The sequence below is a fragment of the Salvelinus sp. IW2-2015 genome, linkage group LG18 (genome assembly GCF_002910315.2).
Source record: "Salvelinus sp. IW2-2015 linkage group LG18, ASM291031v2, whole genome shotgun sequence".
In the NCBI taxonomy this organism is placed as follows: Eukaryota; Metazoa; Chordata; class Actinopteri; order Salmoniformes; family Salmonidae; genus Salvelinus; species Salvelinus sp. IW2-2015.
In genome coordinates this window covers 35,318,747-35,340,103 of record NC_036858.1, presented here as the reverse complement: position 1 = coordinate 35,340,103, position 21,357 = coordinate 35,318,747, and the positions used below count along the sequence as shown (strand labels likewise).

At 46.2% G+C, this 21,357-nt stretch overlaps 1 protein-coding gene across 1 annotated transcript in view; it reads right to left on the bottom strand.

The window, feature by feature from the left end:
• The window catches only part of LOC111977916 (latent-transforming growth factor beta-binding protein 1-like), a 129,966-nt gene that overhangs the window by 57,429 nt on the left and 51,180 nt on the right, over positions 1 to 21,357 (bottom strand). Inside the window, 8 exon segments of the mRNA XM_070448489.1 lie at positions 130 to 297; positions 3,809 to 3,826; positions 3,829 to 3,919; positions 7,429 to 7,439; positions 10,019 to 10,081; positions 14,531 to 14,630; positions 15,571 to 15,866; positions 16,066 to 16,269. Coding sequence (XP_070304590.1) covers positions 130 to 297; positions 3,809 to 3,826; positions 3,829 to 3,919; positions 7,429 to 7,439; positions 10,019 to 10,081; positions 14,531 to 14,630; positions 15,571 to 15,866; positions 16,066 to 16,269 — 951 coding nt within the window.

The following is a 21,357-nucleotide window of genomic DNA, read 5'->3' as shown; positions in this document are numbered from 1 at the left end:
GGGGGGGTCGGATGAATGAATGCCATTGGTCCCATATTTCCATCTCTCAGTGTGAGATTGGTGGAATAGATGGATGGGTAGAGGTGTAGTCTGTCTGGAGCTCAGAGGTGCCGGCGTTGGGGACCTTACCTGTTGCTGGCAGGGGGCACTTGTCGCAGCGCGGGCCCCAGGCCTTGCCCACACTGCAGCAGCACAGCTGTTTGCTCAGCTGAGCAGGCACCGGGTGCAAACACTGCTTCCCCGAACTGACCAATCGGAAACAAGCCCCTTTCTCCTCGTGGATGGCAGGGGTGTCAGCTGAAGAGGTGCGGCGGAGGGTGGAGGGAGAGGGGCGAGGGGAGGTGCGCCACAGTGGGGGGAGACACATACATGGAGGAGAGAAGAGAAATAAAGAGAAGAGAAATAAAGAAGTCCCCCTTCACCGGAATCCCCTCGCCCAACACAGAGTCCAGTAGTCGCACATTTATAACAGCGACATCAAAAATACCAAGAAAAATGTGAAACATCTCGGCGTAGTTAGCTGCTACCGCTGAGACATTTCATATCTTCGAGGCAGGATTTTTGAGCTATGAAGAAAGTGTTGACCGAACTAAACGCTCAAACACAAAACACACGCGACACACACAACATCGAAAGCTCGTTGGGTGTACACACATTGAGCGCTTCATGCCGTTGCTTCATGCACTAGTTAGCAAGGTCAAACGCTGACTCAAATAACAGCATGCAGTAGGGTTGGTTGAGTGTTTCTGAATGGTGACCATCATGAGGGGTTGAAGCAGCTCTAATCCTGAAGTGCGGGAGCAGGGGTGGAAACTGTGGTATGGCAAGGCACCAACGGAACAAAGACTCTCTAAGGCTTTTACCTCCAAGTAGAGCTCGAGCCATATGATGTTCCTTCAGCATTTCTTCATGTTTCAATTGGTAAGCCATACCTATCAACGGCAAATCAGTGCTAACACAAATGGACCATGACGTTCCTTTATTTCTCTCTCACAACAGTCTCCAAAACCCCAAACGTGACTATGTTGTTGTACTGTTCAGACCAAAAGCAGGCATTAATGAGTTGATGCACGAGTTTACAAGACATCATTCCAACAACAGTGAAAGGTAATAGCCTTTTCTTGACCAATTCCTGTACAAAAGGTCACAAAGGCTTGTTCCAAAGTTTTAATTCCTCTAACATGTTCCCTTCGGGCAGTTTGTGTGGTGCATTGATATTCGTCAAAACAGGCGGAAAGAGTTCTCAGGTTTCCAGTCATTATGTTGACAAAGCTGAGCGTGTGTGTGAGTGTGTGTGTGAGTGTGTGTGTGTGTGTGTTACTGTGTGTTACTGTTGGAAAGGCGGGCTCAAACCGCTGAACCACTGTCCCCCCAAACCCTCCACAAAAATTGTGACGGCGCCTCTGAGTCTCACACTTCACAGCTCGGACACACGGTGGAAATCGTGCATGACAGGCAGCAATCATTTTCGCTCTAGTCTCCACTCACTTGCCCAAACTCCATCCACCCCCCCTCCTCCCTCCTTCTTACCACCCACAGTAAAGTTGCCACCAATTAATACCAGTGACTCCGACTCCCTGATGTGGCAGCACCACCGTGTTTAACACACTTGAGTCTTTTAGCGTCTCAGAGACGGTCCAGCTAAAAGCGCTATGGCTTTTGGCTATTGGGTTCAGTTGCTAAAGGCTAAACTAGAGCAGTCCCATGAATAGGCCAGTGAATGCCCCAACAATAGAATCTCTCCCTTTGTCAGATGTTGGGAGGTGGCCCAGGAGAGGGTAGTGGAGATAGAGGGATAGAGAGAGATGAGATTGCTGGGGTTCTGTTAGATTGCCCTGGATGGCCCTCCCTCCATTCCAAGTCAGTTGCTGTATTTGTGTCCCATCATGTTACCCTATTTTGGAGCTTGATCACGTGTGGTTTGTGAACTTCAAGCAGTCATTATGTTTAACCTTTTGGTCAAGAATTTGTCTAAAATTGCAGTCTGGCACCAGTGGAATGTTTGATGACGTGTCAAAATCCCCAAATTCAAATTAGTCCGAGATATTTTAAGTGCTACGCATGGAATGCATTGGTTTATTTTTGTTATATGTTTAGTTGGACACAGGATGTACATGTATGTAAATGTCAAGTGTCATTCCGTGGTACACTAGGGCATTATTAGTGGCGCTCACAATGGGTACGCCAGTTTTGGTTGGTTACTGTTGCGGTCATGCACACTATAAGCCAATCAACACGCAAAGGCGCAGTACAGGGGAGGGTCAGGCTATATCCTGGTCCTTCATCAACACCAATATGTTTCTCTCCAAACTCCACTCTGCTTTTCAGGTCAGTAGAGAGCCAGAGTAACTCAGTAACTCAACACACACAATGAGGGGAGAAGTCTAGACCTGACATTGGGGGTTCAATGACAGGCAACATATGCAAGGGAGGGGGGCACGAACAGCAGGGCGCTCCGATGGTCACTGCTGTCGAACCATGAAACAGCGAACATAGTATCCAAATAGTCGCTCCTTCCTTGCATTTTCCATTGTACAGACAAAACAACACTGTCCAGCAAGGCTCCAAATTCTGCTACGTATGCCGGTGAGTGCACACTATGCAGAATGATGGGAAGTAGAGCCGACGTTATTCGGTTTGTTTCATTTACGCTGAGAAATTCGAGATTAAATAGAGGGGCACCAGGCGCAAATAGACACAAAAAAGGACTAAGTATGTCGTAGATGAACAGAAGAACCACAGTTCCACTGGCTCCAGAGTCACAACATGTGCGCAGCGACACGAACGTTAACACATCACTCCAGCCGAGTGCTTGGGCACTTGGCAGCACGCACGCACACAGCCGCAGCACCATCTATCGTGAGAAAAGAAATTCTTAGGCTTGGTGTGCACCTGGCTCGGACACTATGGAAAAACCACTCTCATAATGACGACACTAACATCCAACCACACGACAGCAATACAGTTCTTGTAGCTAATCGTTGGGATGACACTATCCACCAACGCACCGAGCACACCACACACATCTACTCGCAGCCACACAATCACGACAGACACACCAGTGGTAGTCGAACGCTTGGTGTAGGCAGACAACGAGCCGACAGGAGTAACACATGCCCTAACGCCAGAGGTTCACAATTGGACACACGGTGATTAATTAGGCCATATTTACATAGCTTGTCAGACTATCGCTCTCCGGGTAGATTACAGACCACACGAAAATAGTGTATAATGGAATGGGTCACACCTAGGATTTATTTAATGTCGCCCGTACAACTGATTTTGTGAACTACAACTTCGGGTGGCTCCTCTGTATGCCTCGCTCACCTCAAACTGGTCTCATCCATCCATGACGTTTCCCCATCTCTTCGATCACACACTAACTCAACATCTTTCAGTGGAGAGAAATGAGATCTGTTGGGTTTCAAATGCTGTGCCTTGTGTTCCATGCTCTGAGGGGAATCTGATTATTATGATAAACACCATGCTTTTCATCCATGCATTTTCATCTGCACATTCGTATGCATTTCATCAAAACGCAGCCTTTGCAGTACGATTTGCGGCATTCACAACATTTCTTAGACTGCAACCCAGACTGTATGGGCTGAATAAATACAATTCAAAGAATGTATGGGAAATGTATGTCATCCCAAATATGGCACTGGAGAGAGAGAGAGAGAGAGGAGGGAGAGAGAGGGAAGAGAGAGAGAGGGAGAGGGAGAGGGGGAGAGGAAAGGGAGAGGGAGAGGGAGAGGGAGAGGGAGAGGGAGAGGGAGAGGGAGGAGGGAGAGGGGAGGGAGGACTTAACGGATACAGGTGGAGAGGGTGGGTCAGGGATGAAGCCGGCCTTACAGCTGCACCTGTAGCTACCCCATGGTGTCAGACAGTCTCCGTTGGGAACACAGCCCTGCAGCTGGCACTCATTAGATCTGCAACAGCAACAAAGGAGAGGAACAAAGTAATGCACGTGATATACATATTAGTGTTTATTACACAGCTAGCAGAAGGAACATGAACTGAATGTGCATAGAATAGAGTTTGTGTGCAAAACACAGCCTGTATGCCTGCACCTAGAGTTGGAAACTCCACCGATTACCATCATCTATTTGTTTCTGTGCATGAGTTTGTATAATAGCTCACAAACACCACATTCATATCATACTGGTGTAGCCACATAACCCTGTGTAGTCACATAACCCTGTGTAGTCACATAACCCTGGTGTAGTCACATAACCCTGGTGTAGCCACATAACCCTGGTGTAGCACAATAACCCTGGTGTAGTCCACATAACCCTGGTGTAGTCACATAACCTGGTGTAGCCCATAATCCCTGGTGTAGTCACATAACCCTGGTGTCAGCACATAACCCCTGGTGTAAGTCACATAACCCTGGTGGTAGTCACATAACCCTGGTGTTAGCCACATAACCCTGGTGTAAAGCACATAACCTTGATGTAGTCAAAACCCTGGTGTAGACCTAACACCTGGTGTAGTCACATAACCCTGGTGTAGCACATAACCCTGTGTAGTCACATACCCCTGGTGTAGTCACTAACCCTGGTTGGTAGCACATAACCCTGGTATCAGCAAACCTTGATGTAGTCCACATAACCCTGGTGTAGCACATAACTGGCTGGGTAGTCACATAACCCTGGTGTAGTCACATACCCTGGTGTAAGTCACATAACCCTGGTGTAGTCACATAATCCCTGGTAGTAGTGTCACATAAACCCTGGTGTAGCACATAAACCCTGGTGTAGTACACCGTGTATCATACCCGGTCCATACGTGCCGCATAACCCTGGTGTAGTCACATAACCCTGGTGTAGTCACATAACCCTGGTGTAGTCACATAACCCTGGTGTAGTCACATAACCCTGGTGTAGTCACATAACCCTGGTGTAGCCACTACATAACTGTTCTGGTCAAAGGCAGCCCTGTAGTTTTAGGTAATTAATGTGGAGTTGAAGAGACAGTTTCAGGTCTCAGGCATAAATCATGGTTATGTAGTAACCTTACAGAAGAGCAGGTTCATTTCCTTAGTTCAAGGTCTGGGTTATGAGGCTGTGGCTGTGGGACTAACAGCTTTATGCTTTATGTCCTCAGGGGTTCGTTTACTGGCTCATTGCAGCTGGGCTATGTCAGCCAGTCACTAGAGCAGGGTTTCCCAAACCCGGTCCTCGGGACCCCAAGAGGTGCACGTTTTAGTTTTTGCCCTAGCACTACACATCTGATTCAAATAATCAACTCATCCTCAAGCTTTGATAATTTGAATCAGCTGTGTAGGGTTAGGGCAAAAAACTAAACATGCAGCTTTTGGGTCCCGAGGACCGGGTTTGAGAAACCCTGCTCAAGAGCCAAACTTGTTCAGGAAGCAACAGCAGGGTAGACATAATATGTCCGGCTGGAAAAAGGTCAACAGAATGCTCTCCTCCGTATTCTTCCTCATAACAGGAGACAAGGAGACTTTGTATCCCCTTCCAACTCAGCTGCCTCTTAGCTGTTTACAGTTATCTGGTTCATTTCTTCTGGTATCCAGTTTACAAGTGCAGTTTGTTATTGAGAGGGCTAAATACGAAGCATGTGTCTGAGTTATGTATCAAAAAGAGAGCTTTGTTTCCCCCTAATTCTGTTCCACAGGACACATATTTTCACTTTCTGTTGCAACGTGAAAAGCAGAACCAGTACAGGAGCATCATGTACACAGAGAGCGTGCTAGACGCCTGACACTAAGTGGATCGTGTCATGACAAGAGCAGCATCACATCACCGTGTGGTCCTCTAACACCAGCCGACAACATGTTGATATCCTTCCATGTAAGTCGTGAATATTTCAGCGGTTACATCACGTCCAGGTCCATATCACAGGAGGCTCTGCTGTGCTCATACTCTAAAAGAATCACTAATCAGGGGCAGAGACGTCATTCCCAGTGACGTCTCCCCTGGGGTGGGTGAATGAGGGTGTTCCTTCCTGCCCTACAGGATTTTTCTCGGGCAGATCTCAAGAGATGAGAAAGATGTTTGCGTTAACATTCTTTTCTATGACACCCTCTGTCGGGAATATCAATGAATGGCAATTATCATCTACGGGACGCGGCGTGTACTCAAACACGTCTCCACTGGTGGTTTCACAGTGTCAACACCTGCACCGCTCCTCTGAGCCGCGCCCACCTGCGCTGTCAATCACCGCACTGACAGAATAATTACCCACAAGGCGATAAAACGGCCCAGCGGTGAACCGAGTGGGGGAGAGGTGAATTCACTATTTCTGGCCCCTTGGGGCCCCACAGAGAGCAGCCAATTGCCTCTGATGACACATGGAGAAATGTGTCATGCTGGGTTGAGGAGAAGCATAGGAGCACAGCCACCATTGGAAATGAGACCCTGGTCTCAATGAGTTCCCCTGGTTAAATAAAGTTTAATAAACCACTGCTCACTCATCACCTTAATCACTTTGTACTCAGATCCTCTGCCTGAGCATGTGAGCAGAATTAAGCAAGTTGCACACCGCTCTGGCGCTCCATGTCTTTTCCAACCACTCCGTGCTCACAGAAAGAAAAAAGAATGCCACTCCAAATTCGCTCCATTAATTCAAGTCACAATTTAACCAACACCCATCTATTCTTGGGACTACCTGGACCTACCATTTGGTTTTGAAGTATTGAAACCAAACCATTTGGATTTGAATGAAAAGTATTTGAATAAACATGAAAAGGTGAATGAAAGAAGTGCACATCATTTCAAACGGGCTACATGTCATATTACACAGCATATAAACACGCTGAATAGGTCAGGAGACAGACAGGGAGCCTAAGAAAGAAAAGATTATTTAGGTTATATTATTTAAATTGTTTCAAAACTATAGCCTACAAAGACATACATTCTGAAGCATTTGCGAGTGCGACACAGTAGGCTGGACTAAAAGCGCTCAGCATTTGAACAACATTTCGTTGTATTAAATCATTATAGTTTATAAATTGCGCATATAGGCTTAGAATTATATACAAATTAAACAAAAAATGACTTATTAGTGCGTTTGAAATCATTTTTCGAAACACGATTTGGCCAGTCTGTGGCTTCAGGCTCATGTGATGGTGCCTGGAGAGCCGGCTAGCAGCAGGAAAATATCCTCTCCACACTTGCAAAGCTACTGGGATGATAAACACCCTTTTGGCCAATCTTGGCAGGCTGGGCAGAGATGCAGAGTTTGTTTTTCACTCTATAGGTAGGCCTAAAGGTTTTTAGGCACAATAACCCAATCAAAACGGAAAGCTCCTTCGGGACGTGGGAATATGCCAGGCCTATTGGGCCAAAATCAATTATGGCCCATTGTATAGATAATAGAACAAAAATGAACGAAACGTTTAAGAGATCTGATTTTGAGTTTATAAATACTTTGCTACAATGACACACTTAGTTATCTACCCACCTCGTTCCTTTCTTTTAACATGTGCACGTAGTAAGTACACCATCACGCTTTTGGGATACTTGTCTTTTCAGATTCCACAATGATTCTTTAGTTGTAGACACTACATCACCACACTCCCTCTCTTGCTCTTGGTCCTCATCTTTGTGAGTCACCTTGATTTTTCACCTGTGTGTTTTATCAGTTTCTTTCTGAAAATATTTAGCGAAATCCATGAGAGTACATAAAGCAAGGGGTTACAGCCGCACACAAGTAGACTACAAACGCATGCTCCGCCGGGCATGCCCTGAGCTTGTGAAGTGAACGCTACTGGAGTGAAATTGGAGCGGGCAAGAAGGCCTTTGGGAATCTCGCTCCCTGCTCTTATCAAATTGGGCACGCTCCACTCCTCGCTCCGCACCAGCTCCGCTCACATACTCTGGCTGGGACGCACCTGCGCATTAGCCCCCACAACATTCAGCAGCGCCTGAGAAGTGCTAAACTAGAGTATGTGGGAGGGAGATTGGCTTGTCCAAGTGAAATCATACTGAACTTGACCATGCCTAACACCACACCTTGCCCTACCCTCAACGCTTCAGAACTCAAATGGCTCACTAGGGAATTTAATCAGAACCTGGATCAGACCGGGACCAAACCGACTCCACACAACTTTAAACCAGCCAAACAATCCTCTACCTTGTCTCTTTTTCCCTCCACATCTTATATTGGACACAGTCACACCATGTCCGGCGATTAGTAAACACACGTACCTAGCTCCAAGGAAAACAAATTGGAAATGAAATCCAAATCGGCCCTGTAAAAAAAGGGGGAATAATAACGGGAACAGGATGTGGTGGATTACAGGGTGAGTCACAGCACCTCCACAGGAATAGCCAAGTCTGGGCTCCTGGGCCCTGGGCCGGCACTCTGTTCTCCTCAGCCTGGCAGCTCTCCGACTAGGCAGCAAGCAGGCCTCAGCTCCCCTTTCAGAGCCCTTTCCGCCTGGCAAACGATTAGGCGTGGTGGCGCTCTGCTTCATGGCGAACCAGTGTAACCCTGGCAGATGCCCTCTATTGGTTGTGCCATGCACTACAGTACCAGTGCTGTCAAAGAATGGGATTCCTTTGAAGAGAGCAGGGAGTGATGCCAAATGATGTCCCCTGATATCTTCAATGTCTTCAATGTACCGTCCACTGTTCCAATATTTCATTCTTAATGATGTGGAATAATGTAGTGTACTAAGTGTTGGGCAGTTGCTATTGTAGAAGAAATGCCACAAGCTCGATTTGAAGGAGAAGCCTTCACTATTTCAGAACCCCTCTCTGTAAGATCTGACCGTTCAAACAACCAGCTACCATGGAGAGGAGCAGAGGTCTGGGTTTGCAGCTGAGATGACGAGAGCGTTAAGGGTTATAAATGATTTCTGAAAGAGTGAGCAGTCAGTTAAGTCCCTGAGCAGAGGCCTGTGGCCCATATGGGCCCCACCCAGACACTGAGGCTGGCCTTCTCTCTCTCTCTTTCTCTCTCCATCATTCCCTCTCTATCTCTGTCTCCCTCTCTCTCCCCTTGAATGGAGTGCTGAGTGAATCTTTTAAGATGGCGCCGACGTAGATGGCAACTCTGCTTCTAGCAGCAACTTTTCAGTATTTTCTTTGTGTGCGTTATTGCTTACATTATTAGCCCAGAACGTTTTCTTTGCATCAGTACATACAACCGTAAATAACGTTAAGATATCAGAGCACCAGTAACTCACCAGCATTACAAACAGAAATACAACTTCCCCGAATTGGATCCTTTGTGACAAGCATTTCGCAACACCCGCAATAACATCTGCTAAATATGTGACCAATAAAATGTGATTTGATTTGAATGGGCCACAGTGGGTTCAAAAGTCGCTGGCGCGGAGCAGGCTTGATTTAGAGTGACTCCCCTGAAAGTGGTCTGCCAGCCCTGATGTATTGTAGTCATCGCTTGCTATCATATTCAAATTCAATACAGATTAGGGAAATCTATCAAATATGGCACCTGCCTCTTTTTCCTCTCTCTCCTGCATGGCTGTTATGGTGTTTGGGGTCCTGTTAAAGCAGGAGTGATCACTGACGAGCGAGTGGAGCAGGTCAGGAGGAGAAAGAAAAGAATGAAAAACTTTCATCCTTGATGGATTTCAGGCAGCTCTGGGAGACAACAAATGGCAGCTGGCACACTAGGCTTGTAAATTAAGAATATACTCTCTCTCGCCTCAGAGTTGGCTGAGTCAGTGCGTCTGTGGAGGACCGGAAGGTGAGGGACCAGCAGAGGGTGCTGTGTACAGGTAGACAGGCCCACACCGCCCAAGGAAGGAGTAGAGCAGAGTAGAGCGCACAGGACACCAACACAAAGCGAGAGAATTATATCATTGTCAAAATGAAGCATATTCATTCCCGTTTCTGGTTTGTAGCCCTGTTCTCTAGCAGGTTTTTTTGTGGCTGGTGACAAATCATTTCTTTGGGGCTCATTTCTCTTGGCGAAGCCCTCCTCCACGCTAAGAAACGCTCTCTGTGTGGGAAAGCACAAGCAAAACAATGCCAGCGGTCGACGCAGAGAGGTTGAACTAAAGGTGGGCCGTAGCTCTTACCTTGGCAGTGGGAATTGTTGATGCGCTTGTATCCCTGGGGGCAGTCCATCGCCTGTCTGGATCCTCCTGCTGTCAGAGGAATAGCTGGAGAAAAGAGAGAGAGAGAGAGAGTTCTTTGTTTTGACGTCCATCATTCCATCTCTGAGATTTATATGACTCAATATAGGTAGAGTATATACGCTTCATTCTGTCACACGAACACGTTTGAGGACATGTCAAGGTTTTTCAAACGCATAAGCATTTTCTACTGATACTTTGGGGATTCCTTCTGACTTCTGAGTAGCCAGCATTTGATGACTCATCCAGAATTGTTTAGGAAGGAGAAAGGCCACTCTGACAGTCTCTACTCTGACCTGTTCAACGTAAAAACACGATCCATCAAAAAAACACCTAGTAAGAACCAGTGTTTCATCTGACACACGTGCATGCATGCGTACAACACACACACACACACACACACACACACATGACTCCAGGCTAGAGGTGGGGTCAGGAAACCTGCCAAGAATAAAAACCATCACACTTGGTTTTGATTGATGACAGATTGCTTTAATCCCACTTTGATCTGAAATCACGAATGCATGGTATTGTCCTCCTGACGCAGGCCTCTCAGCTTACTAGCATTGACTGATAGCTGTTAAAGGACACGAATATGGGATCTCAAGCTTACCTCTAGGGAAAATGAGAATCATGGCAAAATAAAAACATTTTTGCGCCCATATGGATTTGAGTTGAACGGCAGCGCAAGCATCCATTATATGAAAACAAACTGAAAGGGAAAATATGGGTAAAACCCCCCCTTCTCTCACGTGGTGTAGACACGCACGGCAACTGATCAAACCCATGAACAAACACTTCCTCTCGTGCATTCAACTTTCTTATCCCTGGCCACACAAGCCTCAAGGACAAAACACTGTGTAAAAACACCCTCCTACCTCCGCCTCCAAATGCCAAACATCATGTAGCCTTACTGTTTCATTTCCAAAGGTTGACATTAATTGCTTTCATTGTAAAAACTCAACGAAGGGAGCTAACATCTGTTAATTAAGACTCTGGTTGAGTTCCAATGGGTTGACAGAGGATGAGGGAGGAAGAGAGCCCGGGGGCACAGTCAGAGTCCTCAAAGAGGAACCATTAAACCGCATTGCCCATGGTACCGCTGGCTCAGAATAAATCTAACCGTTTCAAAGCTGATGGGTGACTGCAGATGGCGAGTTAACTCAAAGTCTGCTTACGGTAATAAGGGGGAATCTAGATCTACTCTGGCAGACGGAAGTACTGATGGAGGGCTTTTCTGGCCCCGTAACAGGGTGGCACCCAAATACCTAAAAGCAGATTGATAACTTGCTACCCTTCTCAACAGGGAACAAGGCTGTGTTTGTTTGCGTGTAAGCCAATCTATTTAACAGCAAAAACTGTCTCCGGGGCATAATGTGGCTGTTAACACGGCGCCCACACATAAATACTAACCTCACGCCTCTGCCATTCCTGACTCCCAACACAACCAGTCAGTACACAGTGCCTCCTTTGTGCCTTTCAATAACAGGAGACTTTTGGGAACAAACTGGTGAAGGCCTTTAGGATTTGTTCAGTGTGCAAACCTGGGAAGTAATGGTCGAAAAATATGTGTGGTGATTTCTGACCTTGAAAGAGTCTACCTGTCAGGTAAGACAGGAGTACAAACTAACCAAGTTCAACTTGATTCTCAGGCCCAACAGGGAAAAGTCTCCCTGACATAAAATGAGAGTTAATGAAAAAGCTGTCATAAGATTATTTGATAATGATTAAAGCATAGTTATTTCATCTCCAAAGTGCACTGAGGGCACAGAGTACTTTGATGCCTGTCTGATTGAGGCAGACTAATAGTCTTTTTCTGGTTTACAAATTACTTTTTTTTTTATGAGCTCTTCTTGAGTACAAGCTATTCACGTGAGGATATCCACCGCCTTCCAGTTAATTGATGAAAACACATATTTCTAACCACGTCCCACCCCCGTCTCCTCCCACCATCCCCTCGGTCCCCCAAGCTCTCAATGATCCCATAGCTTTGGTATGAAAGAAACAAAGATCATTCTTTAAGCAGCACCCTTGGGAGATGGCTGGAATGGTCTAATGCAAACATGGGCCTAACCTTCCCCCACTGGGTAACAACAAGCTAAAATAGCCCAGGAAGAGAAAGACAGGACAGCCATGTGGAAACACAGACTACTGGTATGGAGACATCCAGGTTTTTTTTTTTTTAACAGATCTCTTCTCAAAATAAACCCACAGGGTCAAAAGCCGGCCACCTTTTTTTATCTGGATAAACACAAGGGTCATATTATGTTCCCAAATGAATGTGACTCTGCGTCTTTATTTTGCCTGTTGCCAGCTGATACAAGTGACTGGGCAACTCGTGAGAGTGCATTATTTTGTATTTTATCTTTATTTAACTAGGCAAGTCAAAGCTAGGATTTTCACTGAAGGTAGGCTAGCAGTGCCTCAAGAGCAGCTGCTCTGAAATGACTGGGCTAGACATTCTGTTGTTACTTGCAGTAACTAGGCTACACTGTGTAATGTGTCTCAGGTGATGAGAGAGAGGCTGTGTCATGTTTATTTGAAAACAGATCTCCCAATTTCTCATTGCTAGCATATTTTTTAGCATCCCAGCATAGTTCAACATTTTGTGTCTGGGTTTCAGTCTGGGTCAGTACAAATTATTATTTGACCAAATATGGATGATACAAGCACGGCAATGTTGTAACGCTCGTCTGGGGGTAAGAGAGGGAACGATTTTCACCTATTGTAACCCTTTACACATTTGGGCACTGATAAGCCCCTAAATTAGAACGCAGTGGCTGTATAGTAACATGCTATAAATAACGTCAGAGATCAGGCTCTGCGCTTCACAGTGTTGTATGGGTTTTGACTGACAGCCGTTCTGAATTTGAGCACCGCACGTGACAAGAAGACGCCCCCATCCCTCCCGCTAATTGGGCAACTTTGTCCATTTTTTTGTTGTTGTCTGAGTGAGGGACATGCTGTAAATGAAGATGACTCGTTGTATTTTGAAAGATGAGACATTGAGGATTAGAATATATACTGCTTTGAAGTTATACAAGCAAGCCAAACAACCGTGAGTAAAAATGTGCACTTCACATTTCCATATCATTAAAACTCATGCCATATACAGTGTCAACAAATGTAATCACTGTGTTTGATGTACAGTTACAAGGTGACATGGAGTCAAACCCTGGGTTGTTCTGAACAGAATGAGCCTACGTTTGGTCTATTGTGAAGAAAATCTGCCGCAGAACACACACCTGAAGGCACTCGTGACTCCTTTCTACGGACACCAAAATGACCATCTGTTTCTCTGAATTGCCCTGTGAAGGCCTAACACTGTAAGATCGTATTTTATAACTTATAGCTTGTCATGTTTTTGGGCCGTTTTTGGATTGCATAAACAACAAGTGTGCTTGCTCTAGTTCCTCAACGGCACAGCTAGGAGAGCTCAAAAGCACCTTATAGTTGAAGACTTCTTTAAGTCATAAAAGTGCATTGAAATGATTTAGGAACTGTGCACACTTTGGAGAGGTGTGTGTGGCCACTTGGAGACACCAGTTAGTCCTCTCACTCAAACCCTTGCAACTTTTTTGGTCTTATGTCACACCTACCCCACATTTTCCAGAAATATTCTGATCATGTTTCTGAATGTACCCTGAGTATTTTCAGATTTCGTTATCAACAAATGCGACGAAAAGTACAGTAAATGTAAAATGCACGTAAAATCAACAGTGTAATATTTGGATTCAGTCTTGTGTCAGGTGAACTGTTGTGTCCTCAACTTTGGCCTAATCATTTTCCCATAATCTCCAAACTGTTCCGTTTCCATGCCTACATATGCTTTTCATACTTCTTCTGTAATAAACATGAACATTTAGTTCTATCCATATAGGTGAGTCCGTGGACTGGACACCAGGGGTCCGGTTATTAGAACATAACTGTGGGTCTGTGTCTGGTCTGGGTCTGTTTGCTATGTGAGTCAGCACCTTCACACTTGCGTGTCTTCACTGAATTCTACCATTTCTCCCCCCCCACCCACCCATCATTTCCTTCTGACCCCTTCTCTGTCATTCTCTGTGAAAAACCATTACCCCTCCTTTCTTTGGCAGAAGCTGGGTTCCAATGTGTTGATTGTCTCGACACAAAAAACTCATTTTCTTGGAAGCAGTTAGGAAGTGAGAAAGTGCACATGCCAGTAAACTGCTTCCACAGTGCCAGTAAAGTGCATTACCGGATCTATCTTCAACTACTGTGTCTCGGCAGCAAATAGCCACACAGTACTCACATAGCTGAGACAAATGTCATTGGGCTGAGACGTCCTTAATTGGGTGTGCAGTTCATCTGTCTCTGTCGCTGCCTGTCTATCCCACAACAGTCTCTCTCACTCCCCAGTCACCTTCTGATAAAGGCCAACCACTATAATCTACACCAGTCAAAGAGTGTTACTTGTATTACATCGGTACTTACATGGTTTCGGGCACTTCTGGCATTTGTGGAACCCCCAGGATGTTCCGATGCTCTGACAGCATTCCTCCTGCTTGCTGAGACCAGGAAGGGCCTTGCCACACTGGCATTTAGAAGAGAAAGAGAGAAAGAGAGAGAGAAATAGAGAAAGGGAGAGGAAAGGAACAACAGAGGGAAAGACTGAGTGAGCGAGTTCAGTATTTTCATCCGGGAAAAAAACTCCCTCCATATTCCTCTACTTGGCTGGCTGAAGTAATAAAAAAAAGCTGCACGACAACGCCTCGCGACGTGGGCTTGTGTGCCATCAGCATCACACAATGGCCATCTGTCACTCCAACTCTCAGACAGAACAGCTCTATTATAGAACACATCCTGTCGCCAAGCCTCCCTCAGATGGACACACACTGATAAGGGAACAGTCGTCGGCGCCTCGCCTGCTGATGGGGCCTTATCACCACAACGTCCATTTGACTGCAACATGTAAACCAAATTGAATGGTGATCTGGTGTGGATAAGATGGGCAGGTTTCCAATGCTGCTAATAACGTTGGATGTATTGAAGCACTGACCTGGGTTAAGGGACTATTTCTAAGATGGGAAAAGTTCCTTGGTGTTGATAAGATCTTTATTCTCTGGGTATAAACCTAGCAGGCTGAAAAATGACAGGAAGGCTCTTACACCTGCATTGATTTAAATTGAGGCATGGTTGTTTCCCCCCCCCCTTTAAACACACATCAATTTAGATTAGCGTAGATTAGTTTGATGCACAAACAGTTACTTTGATTGTAGTTTTTCCAATGCAAAGAATGATAAATGGCTGGCATTGAAGCAGTACTCATTAACCACAAATCCTAACAAACTCTCCCCCTCTTATTTCCACTCTCTTTCTCCAACCCCCACCTTTCCCCTTGTCCTTCTCTAACCTGTTTTCCAATACTCTCAATCTGCACTCTCAACACTTCCAGTTTTCCCCTCTCTACCCCACTCTTCACCTCCATCCCTCCTCTCTCTCCATCCCTCCCCTGTCCCCTGTCCCTCTCTGACCTGTGTGCCAGTGGTCTCTTGGAAGCAGCGTCCCAGCTGGCTGTTGGAGACAGGCTGGTACTGGGGTACGTAGCTCTGCTGGTTGGGGTAGATGATGTTGTGTCCCTGCTGCTGGATCTTCTGGCTGCTCTCTGAGTGGTGGTAGGTGTAGTGGGACTGGGTCTGGGAGCGACCATTCTGCCCATTGCCTTTCACCTTCTGCCCATTGGCATCCAGCTGGGAGACCTGGTGGATCTGCACCGAGGCCTCTGGAGGATGCTTCACGTGGATGTTCACGATGCTGGGGGCATATTTCACTAGGGGAGACAAGGGAAAAAGGAAACGTCGGGTCAAAGTTATTGAAAAGAGCAACTTAATGTTCCCCGACTGCACTTTAGATGTACACTTACTGGACACTCCTTCGTATTTGTACCTCGATGCCTTTGGATGAAAAACTAACATTTTCAAAAAATCATCCATAACTCCACGTTTTTGGACTCAGTCTCTCTATCTTACCAGGGTTCTGTCCATTGCTGAAGGTGAGAGGCAGAGTGTGAGTGGAGTGAATCTGGGACGTCTGCTGCTGTCCATTCTGGCGCTGCTGTCCATTCCCGTTCTGAACAGGCATCTGGCAGAACTTCCCTGTGAAGGTAGGCGGGCACTGACACTTGTCCCTGGCACTGCACTTTCCACCATTCATGCAGGGAAGATGGCATACCACTAAAAAACACAAAGAATGTGAAGTTTAGCCAGCTGTGTCCACAGGTGACAGCGAACCCAATGATATTACACACACACTCTGAGCATTTCACAGCAGTTTATTGTTGGAAACGTTTTTTTGACTCGGAGGCTGATCAACCTTTAAATAAAGAGCAAGTAGACAAAACAACCACTGTTTATGAACTTTGTTTGACATTTCTCAATGAGTTATCGTCTTCCAATATTGTTTTCTTCTCTGAGTGCTCTCTCTCTCCCACTCCAGCTTCCATATGCCAAAGATCTCCTCTAGGAGGTTTGTGCTTTGGCACACAAAGATATGAAGCAGGAATCACAAGCTGCAACATTAAAAAGCATGATGGATCCATCCAGACCCAGGAGAACAAAGCCTGTGTTGTTCAGCCATCATTCACGTCTCTGTCCTCGTCTTCCAGGGTTCTATGCCATTACACATTCAGCTCAGTGTCCAAACACTGCCTGGCTCCCCCACCATCAATATTCATCACAAAGAAGCAAGGAGGTGGATGGCAAATGATCCATTACGCCTGGAGACTGCATAACTCCTCAGCAAACCTGGCTTAATTGAGGAGCCTGTGATGTATTCATGTATTCAGCCCTAGGGTGTGTTTTCCATCCTGACTCTGACACTCATGAAGAGCTCAGCCTGGTTCTGAGGGAGACTTCAGGCCCAGATAAGGCTGCTTGAGGCTAAGACCCAAACCAAATGACAGAGGTGTGACCAGGAAAGTATTACTCTCCAGAGGGGGCAATGACACAGAAATGCCTTGATGTTCATACTCAAAATTGAGTAAGTGTTCCATTCTCCCTTTATTTTTTACTATCTCTCTCAACCCATCATTCACACCTACAGTCTCACTTTTCTCGTTCTCCCTCTGTCTCAGAGTTGTCAGTCACCCAAGGCTTATTCATCCACAAAGGAATTTCTTCATATCTCCAGCTAGTCTCCGCACGCGCCGCACATGCCACCACACCCCTCAGGTCGCCACGCACCACACGCCAGATTTAAAGAAACAAAAACAAATGAGAAATATAGAATCTAAAGGACAACATTAAAGGCTCCATTCAGGCAGTAAGTTTCAATAATTGCGAGGCTGAAGGACCTTCTGTGGAGGGTTTGTTTGCCGAGCCGTCCTCTGAGAAAGGTCTGAGGGAACTGAATCCCCTCTCCAGTCTATTTGAAATATGTGTCAATGGCGTGTGGGTCGCCAGCATGAATCAAGCTGTCAGTCCAACCAGCAGACAGAGAGGCGGTCTCTCTCTCGCTCTCTCTCTCAAATGGGGATACCTGCTGCCTGCGGGGGAAACACCACAGTCTCTGCCATCTAGGCTTCCTGGGTCGGTCGTCCTTTCTACCAGTGCAGGAATCTCCTCAGCAAACCGCGAGTCTTTTGATCAATTGAGCGAGAGAGAACTAGGAATCACGCCTCTTCTGGCACTCTATTGCACGTTGTAGTAAAGCACGTCAAACAAAGATACACAGCAGAAATTGCTGGTGGTGTTACGTGTTATAATGTTTCACGCATCCAGGTCATTTAAATCACACACTTTTCAGACCTTCAGAGGCAATCTTAGACGTTAACCTCACGCTAGTGTTTCAAAATGAAAATGGTGTTTCAAAATCATTGAAAGAGGCATTCGAGTTTATCATAGAGAAAGTTATACATGTTCCAACTAAAGTAACAACATTCCTATAGTAGCTCTTTGTCCTGTGACCTAGAGTCTTTGTGTCCAGTGCCTCCGGGTCACTACCATACTGCACACATATTGTATCCATGTTTTTTTGTTTAATTTAGTGTGTTTTTCCTAGAAAAGGACAGGCAAGGTTTGGTAGGATTTGCAGCGGTGACACAATGGCAGCTGTAATAAATCTGCCTCTCCCCAACCCTGTCATTATGGTGACTACAACACCGCTCCCAAACCTCACATCCCTGCTGCCTCTGATTCTATCTGGCCCATACAGGGACCTGCTCTAGAGTTCTGTTTGAAGTCCTCTCTGACTCTGCCCTTCCCCAGCACCAGTCCCCTCCCAGGTCTGACCCATGTCATTACCATGCGGCTGGTGGCATTAGGAGCATCAGGTGACATTCCTGTTTGATATGCAAAGACATCTCAGGGACAACGGGTTATTTTTTACATATGGGATGTCTGGAAGAGACAGCATCCATGTAAAATGTGATTTGAGAGAGTATATATGGCTAATCAAACTGGTTGACAAGCCGTTTGCCACATTGGTACTGACTGGTCATTTGAACAGAGCAGCATCTACACATGATAATCATGGGTTTGATGGGACCCAAATCAAACCGTATTGGATGAGCACGTAGGGTCAGTCATTTTTCCTGACCACGTGACCTGACATCTCCAGTCTCTTTGAATGAGGTTCATTCGCGCACTAAAAATGTCAATCACAATGCCTAATGTGATGAGTAACTGTGTCTCTTGTTGACTGACATCCGGTTTGCCCTCCTCCTCCGCAGCCCTCAGTATGATGTCATAGAGCCTCCACCAGAAGCCACAGCTGTGGTTCCCAGAGCCTAATGAGATCATTACTACATAGACTGCTTACGGGGGTGAATGGCCCCCAAAACCACCCCACTTCATCTGGTAGAACGTCTTTTGTCAACCCATCCCCTAGAACCACTAACCACACCATAATGGTTACACACTCATCTTGTTGTGGGCGGGAAACAAGCTACTGGAGCTGTGTGTGCCAAAACATCGCAGGGTGGGAAGGGAAGTGCCACTCTTTCAAACAGCAATTTAACTTTATCAGACCTGATCTGATTCACTTCTGATAGACAGCCACTTAAGGGAAATCAATGTAAGAGCATTCAAGGGAAATGAATCGTTATTACTGCATTGTCGGAACTAGAAGCACAAGCATTTTGCTACACTCGCATTAACATCTGCTAACCATGTGTATGTGACAAATAACATTTGATTTGATTTGAATCCCCCCATGTAGTAGTCCCAAAATATTCAAATATATAATTAATAGCAATGTCAACATGTCATGACAGCAGTGATACAGTGTACATGGTTTGGTTATATGATCACTGCAAAGGTTTTTAAAATATGAACTGCCTAAATTGCCTTAATCAGCTGAGTCAGAGAGAGTGACCTCAGTACCTCAGTCCCAAAATCAGCCACAGTCTTATGCGCTCCAGATGTTTCCTCTGACTACCACAGAATAAAAGGAGACTATTTCACCTGGTGGACTGTGGACACGCACACACACAGATGTACACAGATACAGTTAACACAAATACCCCAACGCCAGGGGTGTAACTTTTACTGGAGACGGGGGGGACATGTCCCCCACACATTCTGAAATTGCATTTTTGTCCCCCCCAGTTTTATCACTGGAATGTGATCCAAACGAGGCAACGGTGTGCTTTGGGACCATGCGGACGCCTCCGAGAGGTTGGTAGGCTGTTTGGCGTGTTTATCCGACTGGATACATATTTTTTTAAATAATAATAATTATGTCCCCCCCACTTCTAAAGCCAAAGTTGCACCCTTGACAAACACACACAAAACCACACTGACTAATTTCCTCCTCATCCACTAAATGGTTGAGAGTGGAAAGTGAGAGAGGGAAAGAGAGGGACGACTGGAGCCCTGGAGCCCTGGAAGTTGTTCATTAATGCAGGCTGCTGTGCTCCCTCCGCGGGCCAGGGATGTGTGATTAGAGGAGGCTGGGTCAGCAGCAACACAGTGTAGGGCCCCTGGGTGCCTAATGAGATTTTAAGACATGGTGTCTGGCAATTCACAGAAAAATCCCACTTAGTGGTTAGAGCAGTGAGGCAGGTTGGCCCAGACAAGGCAACCCTAGACTCACGAGAGAGCCTAGCGCCTGGTGTTTACTGCGGGCACAGGATCTGGCAACCAGAGAAGCCCCCATCGCTTCCCACTCCACCGCAGGCAGCCCATCCACTGAGACTGTAAAAACAGGGCAGCGCTTCCCTGCCTCCCAGGTAGGGATGACTAAAAAAATGCAATCTACAAAGAAGAAAACAAAACTTGGAGGGAGGAAATGACAGTGCGGTGATTATAAGCTAATGAAATCTGACAAGGAGGAAATGACAGATACCAGAGGAGCAGTTGACTCCAGCCATCTCCAGCTCCATATAAGGCTGGAGCTGCACAGCTCATAAACTCTCCAGCACGCTCCGCCACTGCCAACCGCTGGACTCTCCCCTTCCTCCATAGCTACAGGTTTTATTCTTCACCAGATGATCACCCAGCCATAACTTGCGTACGTGGGAGCGAAGGGAGCCTATAAAACTCAGTGAAAGTGTTTCAGTTAAATACCTGGCACTCTCCTTTACAGGGCAGACAAAGAGAGAGCTGCAGACTTGTTTCTTTCCCCGGGAGCCTCACATGCTTTCAATTAGGCACTGACCAAACACCTGATTACACTATTTTGGCCCAGTGAAAGCCTAAATGCACTATTAGTGTGTAATGCTCATTAATCAAGTCTCATACAGGACTCTAGACACATAGGCCTCCAGACAACTACCTCCACCCAAAGTCAACATGGACGTCCAAAAAATGGAATGGGATCCCCTCCATTCCGGTCCTTCTCACCTCTGTAAAAACTGAACAGGTTACCTGAGGAATTAGAACATTTATGGAAATTGTCCTGAGAGCTGAGGAAATCTATCAGCTTCTTTTTTTTTTTACCTCTTCCCTGAAATGGGAAAAACGTATGCGGACACCTGCTCGTCAAGCATCTCATTCCAAAATCATGGGTGTTAATATGGAGTTGGTCCCCTCTTTGCTGCTATAACAGCCTCCACTCTTCTGGGAAGGCTTTCCACTAGATGTTGGAACATTGCTGCTGGGATTGCTTCCATTCAGCCACAAGAGCATTAGTGAGGTCGGGCACTGATGTTGGGCGATTAGGCCTGTCGGCGTTCCAATTCATCCCAAAGGTGTTCGAAGGAGTTGAGGTCAGGGCTCTGTGCAGGCCAGTCAGGTTCTTCCACACAAATCTCGACAAACCATTTCTGTATGGACCTTGCTTTGTGCACGGGGGCATTGTCATGCTGAAACAGGAAAGGGCCT